Source organism: Calliopsis andreniformis, chromosome 5 (genome assembly GCF_051401765.1).
Source record: "Calliopsis andreniformis isolate RMS-2024a chromosome 5, iyCalAndr_principal, whole genome shotgun sequence".
Lineage (NCBI taxonomy): Eukaryota > Metazoa > Arthropoda > Insecta > Hymenoptera > Andrenidae > Calliopsis > Calliopsis andreniformis.
In genome coordinates this window covers 19,391,927-19,407,178 of record NC_135066.1, presented here as the reverse complement: position 1 = coordinate 19,407,178, position 15,252 = coordinate 19,391,927, and the positions used below count along the sequence as shown (strand labels likewise).

At 32.7% G+C, this 15,252-nt stretch overlaps 1 protein-coding gene across 1 annotated transcript in view; it reads left to right on the top strand.

Annotated features, from left to right (window-relative positions):
- Positions 1-7,266, top strand: part of Myo10a (unconventional myosin 10A) — a 120,011-nt gene extending 112,745 nt beyond the window's left edge. Inside the window, exons 28-33 of the mRNA XM_076378361.1 lie at positions 320-715; positions 2,639-2,823; positions 3,070-3,202; positions 3,434-3,638; positions 4,203-4,339; positions 5,551-7,266. Of these exons, the coding sequence (XP_076234476.1) occupies positions 320-715; positions 2,639-2,823; positions 3,070-3,202; positions 3,434-3,638; positions 4,203-4,339; positions 5,551-5,781 (1,287 nt within the window). The 3' untranslated portion in view covers positions 5,782-7,266. The remainder of the gene's footprint in view (positions 1-319; positions 716-2,638; positions 2,824-3,069; positions 3,203-3,433; positions 3,639-4,202; positions 4,340-5,550) is intronic.
- The last annotated feature ends 7,986 nt before the right edge of the window (positions 7,267-15,252 follow it).

Here is a 15,252-nt window from a genome sequence, read left to right as displayed (position 1 = left end):
CTGTTACTAACTATATTATTCATGTATACATATACTACACTGATATTTATTTATGTGTGGAAAATGTGTGTTTCACTCTTACCTTTGAGGCTTACTTTCACAGACATGGTTATTTGCTGATAAAAAAATACGTATTCAATACCTTTTTTCATTGTTACAAAACAAAGTCTTATTAAAATCAATGTATGACAAATAAATTACATCTCTCATTCGATGTATTTTATTTCGAAAAACTAGATTACCGCAAGTTACAATAGTAAGCACTAAAAACTTAAGAATCATGAAGAAATATAATTCTGAATACGTAATTTCATTGCAGCACTGCCATAAATACGAACAACTACGAGATGAAGTCTATTGCCAGCTAATGAAACAGACCACGAATAACAAGAGTCCTAATCCTGATAGCTGTCAACGGGGTTGGAGACTTTTCAGTATTGTTGCTGCTTACTTCACCTGCAGTGATGGTTTGAGACCTTATCTCACCAAATACCTCGAAACAGCGGCGTATGACAAAAGAAGGGCTTATCATGGAACGGCTACAGTGTGTCTACAAAATCTTAGAAAGACTGTTAAGTATGGAGGAAGGAAGAACGTACCAAGCGTCGATGAAATTATGGCTATCAGCGCTGGAAGAAATGCTAAAAGACAGATTTACAGACTGCCAGGTGGAACTGAGAGGGTTATCAACACAAAATGCACTACGGTTGTGCAGGTGAGTTATTTATACAAATTGCAACAGGACTCTCCTTTAATATATCTGTGGAAAAACATAAACGAAAGCTAGAAGCTTCGTAAATACATAGTCAAATATTAAAGATATCGATTGTAGTAGAAAAAATATTAGCTTTTAATTTAAGCACACTCTTAACTCTCCTCTGCCAGTGAATTTCTTCGTATTTAATATATGTATATTTGATACATATTTGATATATGATTTGATACGATTATCGAATTAGAATCACATGCAACAATCTTACTTTTTCCTCTACAGCACTGTGTAATTAATGGCAGATTGTCTCTAATTGTCCAAATTATTACTAAATATGTAAATAATCATATACATATATAGTGAGATTAATAAAAATTAATAATAAATATAGATTATTACATAGATAGAACAAAAATTAGTTGATTTTTACGTGCCTGTGAAGTTGAACCCTTACTGATTCATTAACATTAATCAGGTTAAAGATAATTCCTAGAAGATATGTTGATCTTTCAATGGCTTCCATCAGTATCGCTGCAATTCCAAAGTAAACTGAAGTAAAAATACCACAAATTACAGTAAAAGTTGGATAACTTTCTGAATCTATCTACGGTGTAACTGCCTGGTAGTCATCCCACCACTGAGAGAGGACCCCTTTCAAAATGTCCCGAAACTCGACAGCGACGTAGGGACCGAGCAAGGTAACCATATATCCGAGCTCGTGTACCAGAGACACAACACTAATGCAAGGACAAAATTTTTATATTTGTATGTTTTTTTTTTTAACGAAACCTTTATTAGCGTATTTGTGAGATCTTTCTTATTAGAATGTGACCAAATACCCTATAATTTGGATAATATTTACTTATTTAGTACGCAAAAAGAAGAATTATTATCACTCATTCAATACGTAAATATGATCCAAATGATCTATCCATGTGACGAAACAGGTTGAATTAAAATCAACTGAAAACATGGGTAAATGTTCTTACCCTTAAAAATGAGGAAACTGTACCAGGCAGTTACAATTATTCAGAAGCAGGCAGTTATAAAATCCGGTAGTCGAAAGGATCAGATGTGTCAAACAAAGGAAACATTTTTTTACATTGATGCTCGATGGTCGGGTAAAGTATTGTAATTCAGTCTAAGCTCGTGTAACGAAGAGACAACGCTAATACAAAGATGAAACTTCCTTAATTGAGGGTTTTCTAATTAAAATAAGACTAAACACAATACGCTTCGGCTTATATTTCTTTATTTAGTAGGTGAAAAGAAGAACTATTATCACTCATTAAATACGCAAATATGATCCGAATTATTTTATGTTTGGTGTTATTTTTATCAGAAGAACCTCAAAAATATGATTGTAAAAATTTTATTAAAAAATTAACAAAATTAAAAAAGTTTTATCATTGCATTAGTATTATGTTAATGATGTTTCCTTTACGTCACCTTCACCATCTACCCTTTTTCTCTTCCACTCACTGTCCTTTTCCACGTTTCAAATACTTAAAAAATGGAAAGGGGAAAGAATCTTTATCTCCGTTCGATAACTGCCTGCTACCGACCCCAAACAGGTAGTTATCCAACTTTTACCGTACACAGAATTAAACTAAAATAATTGCCCCTTCTATTGCCGTTTAAATATTTTATTGTATATATTTAGCCTTCTATTGTGAAAGACTAATTAACAAAAAATTAATACACAAATATAGGGAAACGACAGGAGAAATATAAAAAAGACCTATGTAATGTATCTGATCATCAGATTGCGAAAAATGGGAATGAAAAGAACTGTAAATTATACCAGTATAAAACAGAATATTTTACTATCTCGAAATTTTAGCAGTCCTAACTTGATGGCCAGGGATTATATTATACATTTATTATAAGTTTGAATACGTATTAATTGTGTTTCTTTTCTTTTAGGATGTTATCGAAGAAATGTGTAATATAATATCCGTAAGAAATCCTCACGAAATGGACGAATTTTCTTTGTACTGTATCGTTGACGGTGATGCATTCACTATGCCCTTGGCTAGAGACGAATATGTTTTGGATGTAACAACAGAACTCCATAAAAATCATCAAATCTTTTATCTAATATTCTGCAGGTTAGTATTTTAACAATAAGTGTTTATATGTATACTATATGTTTATGTATATAACTTCAAAATTATGATAGGAACAATGCTTTCTACCTTATTTAAATATCAATAAAAACCTCATCCTTAATAATCAGTTCCTTCATACTACCATCGTCTATCACCAAAAAACGGTACAATTACAAGATAGTCGAAATATTGTTATTTTTATACATCTTTAATTCATGAAAGTAATGCCGATTCGTTTAAACATAGATCCGTCTGGTACTACCCTCTCAGACTCGATGCACCACTATACATAGAAGTTGTGTTTAACCAAATCGCACCAGACTACTTGGAAGGTCTTCTACTGGTTTTGCCTGGAGAACATTTGCCTCAAGAAGTGATCGTAAGCAAACCTTTTATCATACATTTTAAATCATGTCATAGCATTTACACCTTATCTTGTTGCAGCAATTCACTTGCAACTTACCCTCTTATTTGAATGAAACTTAAGGTTTGAAACATCTTACAGACTAGATATCAAATATTAGAACTCTGTGTTTCCCCCAAAAAGGAATATGCACTTAATTCCTAATATTTTTTATATTTTAACTAAGTGCTTCCTTTTCTTTTTCAGTATGATATGGTGCAAATAGCAACTCTTCTACATAGAGCAGCAGATATGACGCACGAACCGACTACTAAGGAGATCAAATATCTTTTACCAAAACCGGTGCTCAGCTTGAGAGAGCCACGGCCTCAGCAGTGGTCAAACATGGTTCAACAAGTATGGAGCAATGTGCAACACAATACCGTGGCTGTTTGCAAAGCACAGGTTCTTGGTAAGTGCTCTAACGCATTACTCTTCTTCTTTATTATAAACACAAATTTAGTTGACTTATACTTACGTACTTAATTCGCAAATGTTATTATATACAACCATGTTAAAAGAGGAGACAAGTTTTTAACTACTCTATTTCTATTGTATTAGACCATTTTATTGTGTTACCTCTTGAAAATCATTGTCATTTGTTAGTTATTGTTACAACAATAATGACGTTATTTACGAATCCAAAAAGTTCTTATTCTTTCACCACTTTGTTTTGTAAAATGGTGGCACATACAGGGTATCCTGTAATATGCAGAACTCACTACAGGGTTCTATTTTTACCCTGTTTACCTTCTCCTTCATTCCTAGGTAGTGTTTTTCAAAGTAGTTGTAAATTTCATATAGTGGGTTTATACTATATTTTTATTTTTTTAGAATAGTTAAACTGTATTTCAAGATGTGGTCCTAAATGCGTTCAATATTTTGAGTGATCTTTCTATAATATTTTAAACCTAAATTACCAATAGTTAAAGAAGCAATCTTAGAAATGATAATGTTGATATTGGTTGTGTTACAGAAATCTTATGGAAGTGGCCTCTATTTGGATCGAGCTTCTTTGCTGTGAAAAGAGTGCCTGAAGGAAAGGAGAAAGGTGGTGACCATATTTTAGCACTAAATAGACATGGAGTGCACTTCATTGATTTAATCACTCACGTAAGTTATTCAATATTTGATAGATATCTATACTTAGGTTTTATGTTTCGTAAATACTCCGCATTTTCTGAACATCTGGTCATCTACATTTTTTCACTGTCAATCATTTTCACTATCAAATCTCAGTTGGATCTGATTGGACATCTTACTTTTGTCGTATGTCATATTTAAATTAGTTTCTGCAGTGTAAAGTCTTTCAGAACGAGATTCTTCCTTCACAGTTTCACAAAGAACTTGATCTCCATAAGCATAAGTCTTCTTTTTGTTAAATGTTTTCTTCCGTAATCTTCTATGACACAAAATTTACTCGTATAACAGTACTTAATATTTAGTTGTTTCATTTTTGTGTCCATTCAGTGACGCACACACTTACGCCACTCATTACAAAATCGCACGTACTAATTGAATGTAGTAAATAGAGGTGTACATCTCAATTGGTGTTATTGCCTTCGTACACGAATACTACTTCTTGAAAAACTGGTTTGACCTCATTACTACATTTATTAATCATACTTTTTATTAAAATTATTGTCTGTAGAATATGTCGAATATGAACATTAGAGATCTTAAGGTAGTTCTTAGCTAAATGCAAAAGTTCAAGATTTCGTTTAAATTTTGAAAACCACTAATTTGGATTATAAGAAATCCTTATGCAAAATCTAAAATCAGTTTACCGTATAATTATCGGGAAATTATTAGTATAAATTGATACATTTGATGAAAAAAGCTACTTCTCGGCTACTTTTTATGTCTGAAACAGGAAAACTATATTGAAGAACGTTACCAAATTTGAAATGAAGTTATATTAAAATGTTATAAGGCGAATATATTAATTTCAATAAAATTGCCAATATAGCTTTTTTGTAATTGCTAATGCAAGAAGAGATTTGTATAAAAATTTGTCTATTAATTGCAATAAAGCTAGTCAATTGTAGCTAAACATCAGTATTGCAACCATTATATTAAAATTTAACTTTTTTCAATAAATCTAAACAGTGCTAAAAATTATTATTATAATTTACATAGTAATATACCAATTTAATATTCAGCGCTTAGTAACGAACTTCCATTTGACTAACATAGTTGGCTAAGAAACACCTTAAAATCATAATAAACAATAAGAATAAATACAGTGAATGAAACTTTATCCTGTATCTGAAACTCTCACTTATCAAACATCTCCATATAAGACAATAAAATGATATTTACAGGAAACTCTGCATCATTATCCGTACTCCGAGGTGATTTCGACAAGGAAAGTAAAATCTGAAGAAGGAACACTTTACCTGGACATGAAATGTGGTAATCTAATGCAACAACGGATCACAAGGCTCCAAACCGAACAAGCTCATGAAATCTCACGACTGATCAGACAATATATTACCATGGAGCAAAGGGCGAGCAATACTCAAAGCACTGGCATTGGTTTTGGGATGAGATAAAAGAATCGAAGATTGAAAATGTCAGTGAATAATGTTTCTCTTCACTGATTAATTGAGCACAAAACACTGTAAATAAGTATTCAAAGGGATCGAAAGAGATAGAACAGGGAACGAAGATTTCTTTCAAAAGGGGACCTGTTTTTTAGAACTTTGTAAATTGTAGGCGTTTTAGAAGTTTCGCCCTTGAATACACTTCTGCTTGTTGCAAGTATCCTTAGACAAGTTTTTTAATGGAGTTTTAAAAGTAAACGAACGAATTGAGCGATTGAAGCAAAGAAGATCGAAGATATAATAAGATCTATATAGCAAAAATGATCAATGATTCTTAAAAAATACTTTATTAATTACTATTGGAAAAGATCATTGGTAACATGTTTCTGGTAATCTTTTATTATTTATTTATTAATGAGAGAAGCATTTTATAGAAATGCTTCCTAATGAAAACAAAGAAAATTGACAGTTTCATTTGAAATATCCTTCAATTTGTAAATATGTTTAAAAATTGTCAGCAACGAGAAACGGGAGAAGCACAAACAGTGCCTTTATGAAGATAAGAGCCTTTATGAACAATAAAGCAGTAAAGATATTGTAACAAATATTACTGCTATAAATAGGATCGCTATGATTCCTTCAAGTATAGAAACAAATGTTTTCCATACTTTGATCTTCCGTCTGAAGTTTTCCATCTTCGGTTCGTCGATTCTAACATATGCGACAATGACACAACCTCAATAAAAATAATCAGATTCCAAATAAGAAAACAATAATTGAGAAAATTGATAGTGAACCTAAATTGGTATCAGTTACATCATATTATTATGTTAAACAGCGTTTCGTTTTCGTCCTGCGAGTCAATTATAAACGTAACAGCGACGTTAGTAAAGACGAGGCATGAGAAGAAAACCTAATATTCAAGTATCTAAGAAATTACTTACGGCTCTGTATATACGCATTTAGATATGTTTAAAAATGGAGAGTCAAAGGGGAGGACAACGGTCCTGTCAAATATAACACATGTATTTATAAAAGTCTTAGATGCTGGTTAATCAAAGCAGGACACGTCGATACTCTCAGTTGCTACTGATTCCGATTGATTTCTTTTTCTTCCGGGTAACACATGTCTTCCGAGTTAACAAAAAATTATTGATCAGGCTGAAGGTTTTCAATGATGAAAGAAATGGCAGTAACTGTTCAGCTTAGTACTATTTTTTATTGACATAAAACAAGAGTAAGAAAAAGAAACAATACGGTTCACGAAGATTCTTATGTAAATCCGATTAAAAAACTAATCTTTAACAAGTACTTTTTGAAGAAGACTAACAAATGTGTGTTATCATAAAGAAAATATTAATAATTGTACGTATGCGTATCGATGTGAACAGAGGTGTTGAAGTTTATATTAAAATCTCTATATGTGCGAAAACGATCGAATTTGAATATTTGATTCCCTTACCTTTTTTCAATAAATCGCAGAAGTAAGCGTGATTTTGAGGAAGTTACAGTAGCTACATACTTGAGGCCAAAAATTTGATATTTCTTACTCAAGTCAAGGATTTTCCTTTTCCTTCGGTTTGCCGTTTCCTCCTACACCTACCACCACTTTTTCAGGACTGGTACCCCTTGGCGCTACAGACTCTCCTTTCTATGTTCTCACCAGTGGGATATCGATTGTCTATTCAACACACATCGCAAAAGATCTACCCAAAAGATGGCTGAAGTAAAGAACGATTGGTATACGTACGTACATATATGGGGACGGCTGTAGCACTAAAGGGTGCTGGGTTTGAAGAAGTGATGGTGGGTGTGGTAGGAAACGGCAGACGTTCCCTATTTCAGAACGGCCTGACTTTAGTCCTAATACTGATATAAAATATATTTAAGTATTCATATGTTTAATATACATTAGGTATATTAAACTATTAGTTTAATATACAGAGGGTAATTCTACGTAAATAAAAACAAGGAAAAACATTTGGTATTCAATTTTTTCATCCGAGGCTTTGTTTTCAAGAAAATCAAATTTGAAGGTTGCTTAATTACGCAATGCGATTTACTTATCGTGTATTCTATTACCGGTTGTCTCTGTCCACGTTAGTATTTATAAACATTAATAACGTATGCAAATACGTACCTAAATATATAACGTACATTATGTTGTTTTTTGTTTACGACAATCTGACAAAGAATGAAACAATGAAACTTATTATGAGTTCTTATTATGAGTAGGAATTTAATTACTTTCTAGAAATCCGAACAATATCGCAAATGAAGAGAATATAAGTGTAAATTAAGGTAAGTCGGTAAAATGTAAATCGAGACATGATTCTACTTAGGATGTGTATTGGATAAGGTAACCTCCGTTTTCCTTATTCTAGAAAATAATTCAAAACTTTTGGCTAGTAGTGTGTAGGTAAGTAAACGACGACAGAGAAGAATATAAATAATATAATTAACTGATGTAATAAAGTACTTGCAAGTCTTATATATTTCGTAGATTTTATAGTTACGTTGAATACTGGACAAAGTCATCAGTTGGAAGACATAAAAAGTAGAAAAGGTTATAAGAAATTGTTCATCATTCAAATCTCATATAGACTAATCCAGTAGAAGTAAGTGAGACCTAGAAGGATTAATATGACGTACACTCATTATATGTCTATAATGTACAAAAGGAAGTACAATATTTGCTTCTCATTTTCAAGTAATTTTTAATATTTTATTAAAATCTATAATATTGCGTGCCGTATTTGTAAAAGTGTCCGAGCAGTTTTCCCTTAGCGGAGAGTAAACAGTACACAAAAAAATATTGTAGATCTTATTAAAGGTAAAGGGTATTTTAGAATTGTTGAGTTGTAGTCCCATATAAGCCCTTTTATCAAGACTGAATTATTATTAATAGTGGACGCGAAGGAAAGGAAACAAAAAAGTAAGATTAATATGTATTTAGATTTGAACAAATAGCTAATGTAATCTGAACAATTAACTTGTGGACATTATGACAGGAAAATTGATATAGTAATTTAGGACAATCGATTACACATATTATTAAGTAATACAATAACAATGTAGAAATAACAATAATAACTATGGATAATTGACAATGATAGAATACTTGAAACTTGAATACCTGCATCAGTACTGTGACATAGTACAATAGAAAGTTTCACGCTCATCAATCCAATCTCAAATATTGACTTGTACATGATGTTCGGCTATAGGTAGGAGAAAGTTTAAGCTGCGATTCTAAAGGTCAAAATAAGACGAAAATCAAGAATAATGATTTAGTGTTTAGAGCTCCGTTAATTATTTGTAAGCAATTAAACATTTTGTAAAATCCGCTTGTAATCTGGCAAACTGTTTTACATTATCTATCATATCGGTCGCACGATCGAATCGCAATGGTGATCATTGCCATTGAAACAATGAATGACTTACCTGACCTGATAGAAAGACAACAAAATTCAACAATACTTGTTTCGGTTAAATGATCCTTCGACGCGCTTTGTAGAAAATCGCAGGGTATTGTTTAATAACAATAAACCTGCCTACTCCCAACAATCCATAAGGCAAATCGAAACATGTCCTATGAGATTTTGGAATAAAAAGGATTAATATGTCCATTTTTTATCAAGCGGCAAGGTCGACAGGTATGTTTAGGACCTCATAGCCAAAGAGTTATGACTTTGCTACAAAATATCAGCTTTGTTATTATGCATTACATCCTTAATTTTAACGGTTAGCTTAAAATTCTGCAAATCTATTTTCCATGTAATTTCTTCATAAATAATTCAAATGATATCGTATTTCGTATCATTTTCATCGAAAAAACGTAAGGAATCGATTGGTGGTATTTGTGTCAATATCGAGTAAGGAATGTGGAATTTCATACTTTCTATTATTAAGGGCCTAGGGTAGTCACGTGACTTTTCGAAATTTCTTGGTCGATATTTGCTGTTACAGTTCTCTTTGCAGAAATAATATTATCTACAGACATGTGACTGCCTAATGAATGCAAGATGGAGCCACACTGTGATTCCCCCTGCACTATACACACTATTGCACGAGCCGTATGTACGTGAATTCGGCCCTTCGGATCACTTCGGATAGCTTCGGAAAGACGAGAGAGAAGGCAAATGTCAATTCTTACTCTCGCGTTTCTAAAATGCTATTATGGTTTGGTCCAAGTTACCCCCAAGCGTACCTTTTGTCGCCATGCCTCCTCTAAAGACCCGAGTACCCGAGTATCCTAAGTACCCGAGACCCACGGCCGCAAGGGTCGCGTCGCGCTCACCATGGAAGTCCTTTCGATGCATTCGGACGGATGAAATATGGAATTGGCCGTTGTTAAAAAGCGAGTTGAGGGAACTCTTTTGCCCTTAAACATTTGGTCAACGAATGTCTAGCAGAGACTAATTCGTCGCTGCATCGGGAGTTAAATACATCAACTGTATTCGGATCCCTGTAACTATTTCGATGTCTGCGTCTTGAAACCGAGCCTTACTTTTTATCACGCTGCACATGTAGTGACCGTACATTTATTCTTATTGTTTGCCCTGCTATCTTTCAAAATATTTTTATGAAACAAAATTGAAAAAATAAACAGATATTCGTTGAAATATTCCGAAGGAAAAAAGTGTAGATCAAATTTTCTTATGGGAAGGATAGGAAAATGATCCGGAAAAGTAAATTATTTTATATTTTCTATTTAAACAGCAAAACCAGTTAAACGGTTTGCCATTGTTTTGAATTTAATTTCCAAGTGGTTTGTAAAGGAGATCCTGATTTTACATGTACCTAAATGCATTTACGTGCATGTAAAAGATCCGTCAAATCTTTAATACATAGGTAAGCCTCCCCTATAGCTAATACGATAGCTAACATGTTGCTGCATTTTTTGTCATAATTTTTCCACCAATAGTTTTAACAAAATTGGTCAATAACCTTCTTGTCTCTTGTTTTTTATGTTTTACAATTTTGTTAATTAATTTAAAAATTTGAAAAAATTCCACAACATTTGTCGCGATAGCTAAGGTGTTCCTGATTCCAATATCCATATCCAATGGTTTATGAAAAATCAACACTAACATTGTCTTTTTTTTTTACGAGTTGGCTAATAATTTAATAATCTGAAAAAATTCCACAATATGTGTCACGATAGTTAGCGTATCCCTAATTTTTTCTATAATTTTTCATCCAATACTTTAGGAGAAGTTTGGCAATAATGTGTAAAAGTCGTGAGTTTCTTGTACAAGCCTCGAGCACGGTGAGTAGCAAACGCTCCGCGTAGCTTGTGACCTGTCGCTGATCGGCCGAGCGCTCGCTATTCGCGCTCTGATTGGTTGAGGTTTTTCGTTAACAACTTGTTAACAAAGCTTCGAGACATTTTTGCAAAGGAAAATGTTGTTTAGAATCACCCCAGGAATCTTCCTTTCCGGCTCCCGCACTTAGTTTGGGACACACTGTATACATTTTTACTATATATTTATTATTTATTTAACATTTAATCTACTAGGATTTTAAAAGTACCGCTATATACACCTCCTAAGAGAGGCAACGTCATGCCCCTCTGCCTGAGGAACCCGACCGTTCTGCCCCCAACCTGAAAGGTCATCTCGATCCCGTCTTTGACATTTCTTGGTTCCGAGATAGCTTTCCAATCGGAAACATCAATTTGCTTAGTATCCATCTTAAAGGCCTGGACGAGCTCCCCAGGCGTAAGGTCAGTGAGGGACGTTGTACATCTTATAATTCTTTTGTTTTCTATACTACTCTGTTTAGATATTTCAAGCTCGATCCCTAGACTATTTACACTCTCCTGTGCCGTTTTAACTAATAACTTTTCAGTTCCTTCGTCTTGCACATCTATCCAGAAATAGCCATTTTTATATCCAATCTTTTTGCATACGGGTCTAATGCCCGTCTTGAGTCCCATCTTCATTACTTGACTAAATATTTTGTGTTGTTGTTCCTTTTTGAGTTTTATTTTCGGATATTGTTTGGGCGCCAAGCATAGTTTCATGACAGTTTTTAGTTCTTCTTTTTTGTCTTCTTCCCTTTTCACAATTTTTCTTCTACCTCCTACACCCGATGTGTCTGATGTGCCCGGCCTCGCTTCGATCTGATTCGATTTCTGCACTTTCGTATTGATGGTTTGAGGGGGCCGTGGGTGTTTCGCCTGAGTTTGACTGATCTCCTCCTCCACTGCCTCCTGTGGTTGTATTTCATTTTCGCTCCTCTTTGGTTCCTCTGTCGACTCCTTTGTTGTAGGTGGCGACTGTGAGGGTGGTGGTGGCGTTGCAGGGTTCGTTGGCGTAGTGGGCCATGAATCGTCCTCTATATTGAATTCCTCGTTGGTATCGCTGCTTTCGGTTTCGATTAGTTGCGTGCCCGTTAGTTCAACTTTTTTTTGCGTTGCCATTCTGCTGATAAGAAGCGGGGTTATTGATTTGCAACTTCGTAAGACATGGATCTGTATTGTATAGTGTGTTAGAGTGTTGAGATATTGTTTTTATTATAACAATTACAGTTATGGTGTTAGGGTGTTATTAATAATATGTTATATTAAGATTTTACTGGTTTTTAGTATATATACTAGGTGTATATGTATACATGTATATTAAGTATATTAATTTATGTGTGAAAGGAGTTTACCTGTTTGCCAAGCCCGTCCATGATTATGTACTATTTATCTATATCTTTGCTTATTTATTATAAATTTATTTTATTTTATTTATTTATTTATTTTATTTTTTTTTAATTAATTTTAATTAAAAAAACAGTTTTTTTCTTTTTTCTTTTTTTTCACCATTTTATTTATTTGTTTCCTATTTATTATTATATATTTTTTTCTTATTCTTCTTTTATTTTTTATTTATATATTTATTAATTGTTTCTCTTGTAAGTCTATTTAATATAACTATTAGAGTCCTATTTGAGGTTTTTATCTTTTTAGGTGTACTAGTCTCGTCTTCATCTGTGTCGCTTGTGTATATTCTTCGTCTATTATGTTTTCGTTTTGTGATTAATATGCTTGAATCATTATTGTCTGTGTTGTAATTTTCAATGTTATTTAAATAATCTATATCACTACTGTCATTATTGTCAAAAATATTGTTAAAATAATTATTATAATCAGTGTCTGTATCGTCTGTCTCGTTCAATGGTATGGGGGAGTAAGATATTTTCCTGTAGTTACTACATTCATCCTCGTCTTCATTCTCACTGTCTGAAATAATTATGAATTCAATCTCATTGTTGTATGTGTTCCTTGTGACTTTGTTATCTATGTTGATTGTTGTTGCTGTTGTTTTAACGTTTGTTGAGAGGCATTTAATTATTTGGATTTCTTGTTTATTAGTATTTACCTTATTAGTCCGGATTGGTCTAATTCGTTAATATTCTTGTGTCTTTGTATTTTCGTTTTGATGGCGTCGAGCCATTGGTCCTCATCTTCCTCAATTTTATTTTCCTTCCCCTCTTTCCCGTTTCTATTTCCTTTTTCCTGGTCTACCATTGTTATTATAGTTTTTGTTATTACCGTTGTTTTTAGTGTTTCCTCTATTATATTATTCGCGGTTGCTTCTCTTTCCTGTATTTCCTTTTCTTGTATTCTTTCAGCCTCGTACCACTCGGCTCCCTCTTCCAATACTACATTGTAAATGGTCGGGTTACATCTTATGCAATTTAATATGTAGTTCCTGTCTTTATTTCTTATTGATAATTTCAGTTCCTTAGGTTATAATCTGTAGTTCCTTAGGTTATTTACTGATGTGAATTTATTTTCCATTTCGCCTGTAGATATTTTACTTCATAAATTAACTGATGAGTGTTGTATATGACAGTGATTTTATGGACAGACATAAAAGAAACAGGAACACTCTCTTTTTTTTCTTTTTCTCTCTCTCCCCCTCTCTCTTTCTCTCTCTTTTTTTTTTTTTTTTTTTTGAGAAACGCTGATGTTAGTAATCAAAGTATTAGTATTAGTGTTAGATATCATTTATATTTATTGTCTAGCATCAGCGTTCTTTCTGGTTGATTTATTTAATTGTTAGTTGTTGTTATTATTAGTTTGTAGTGAAATTAAAGACTATGTATGTTTCACTTACCTTTCTTGTTCTTGTAGATATGTGGATATCTAGATATTAGTTGTTTATTTCAATAGTCCTTTATTGATGTTTTGTGGCTTATTTAGATAATCACTGTACTTCTTGTTCTTTCCTGTTAAGTATACATATACATATGTATCTCTTCTCTTTTCGATTTGAGCTCTTTTTCCCTTTATCTAGTTGGGTCAGTAAAGATTTTTTTTGAGTTTATGATATATTATTTGGACCTCAACGATCAATTTACAATTTCTCGTTCTCGGTCAGTTCAATTTGAGAAAAGCTTTTTCTTATCTTTCTTATCTTTTTCTAGCTTAATGATCAATGAGCGTATGTTAAAGTTTCAGTTTAGATTTAAGTTTAGTTTAAACTTGTTAGAGGAGAATTGTAAAAATTGATTCATCTATTATAATATATAGTGTGTTAGTCTGGGATGTTATTAAATATTAGAATGTAGCGAAGACTATTATCTGGTGTATCATAAGTGTATAATAAAAAGGTTTTTTCTTTTTTTTTAATTGAGTTTAGTGATAACTATTTGTATATATAGTTGAGTTATGTGAATCTATGTTATCTAGATACGTTAGTTAGAAATTTAACTTGTTCATTGAACTATGTGAGTTTTTAGAGTTCAATTTGTAAAGATTGACGAGACTGTTTTTCGTCAAGAATTTCGAGTATAGTAATTAAATGGTTCGATTATTCTATTGGGATTAATCTGAGGGCCCCACTAATTACAAATATTATTGTTTATGTTCTAGATAAGCTGGTAAATTCCTGAGATAGTTCTCAGTCTCGAGGCTCACTTCAAGTTGAATATTACGGAATTAAGTGAGTGCGTGATTTTAATTTTTTTAAGTTAATTTTAATTTGTAAGAAAATTATGATATTGTATTTCGAGCTTTCCAGAGTCATTACTTACCTGTGAAACAGTGTTCTAAAACTATTGATTCTACTTGTTTAGTGAATTTATTTAATTTTACGTGACTTATTCGTAATTTGGTAAGGAAAGAAAAATTTTTTTTCTTTTTTAAATTCAAAGTCTAAAGTGAAATGTTTCCCCTGTCCTTGATATCGAACGTGTGTTCGGGGCTATCAGTCAAGATTACATTAGCTTCATGAGGATGTCAAATTGAGACGCCTTCTTTCATGTCTACTTCCTCAAAACGGAGAGACTAACGTACTCGCGACTTTCAATCCACTTACTCGATTCTGATTGATCGATCACGATTCTCGTAAAGTATTCCCCTTTATCGCGTGCTTCTAATAGCTATTACAATTGACTCTAGCAATTTATATGTAAGAGGATAACTACTGTAACTTTTAACATATATAGTATTAGTCGATTACTAATTAGCCTAAATCTTTT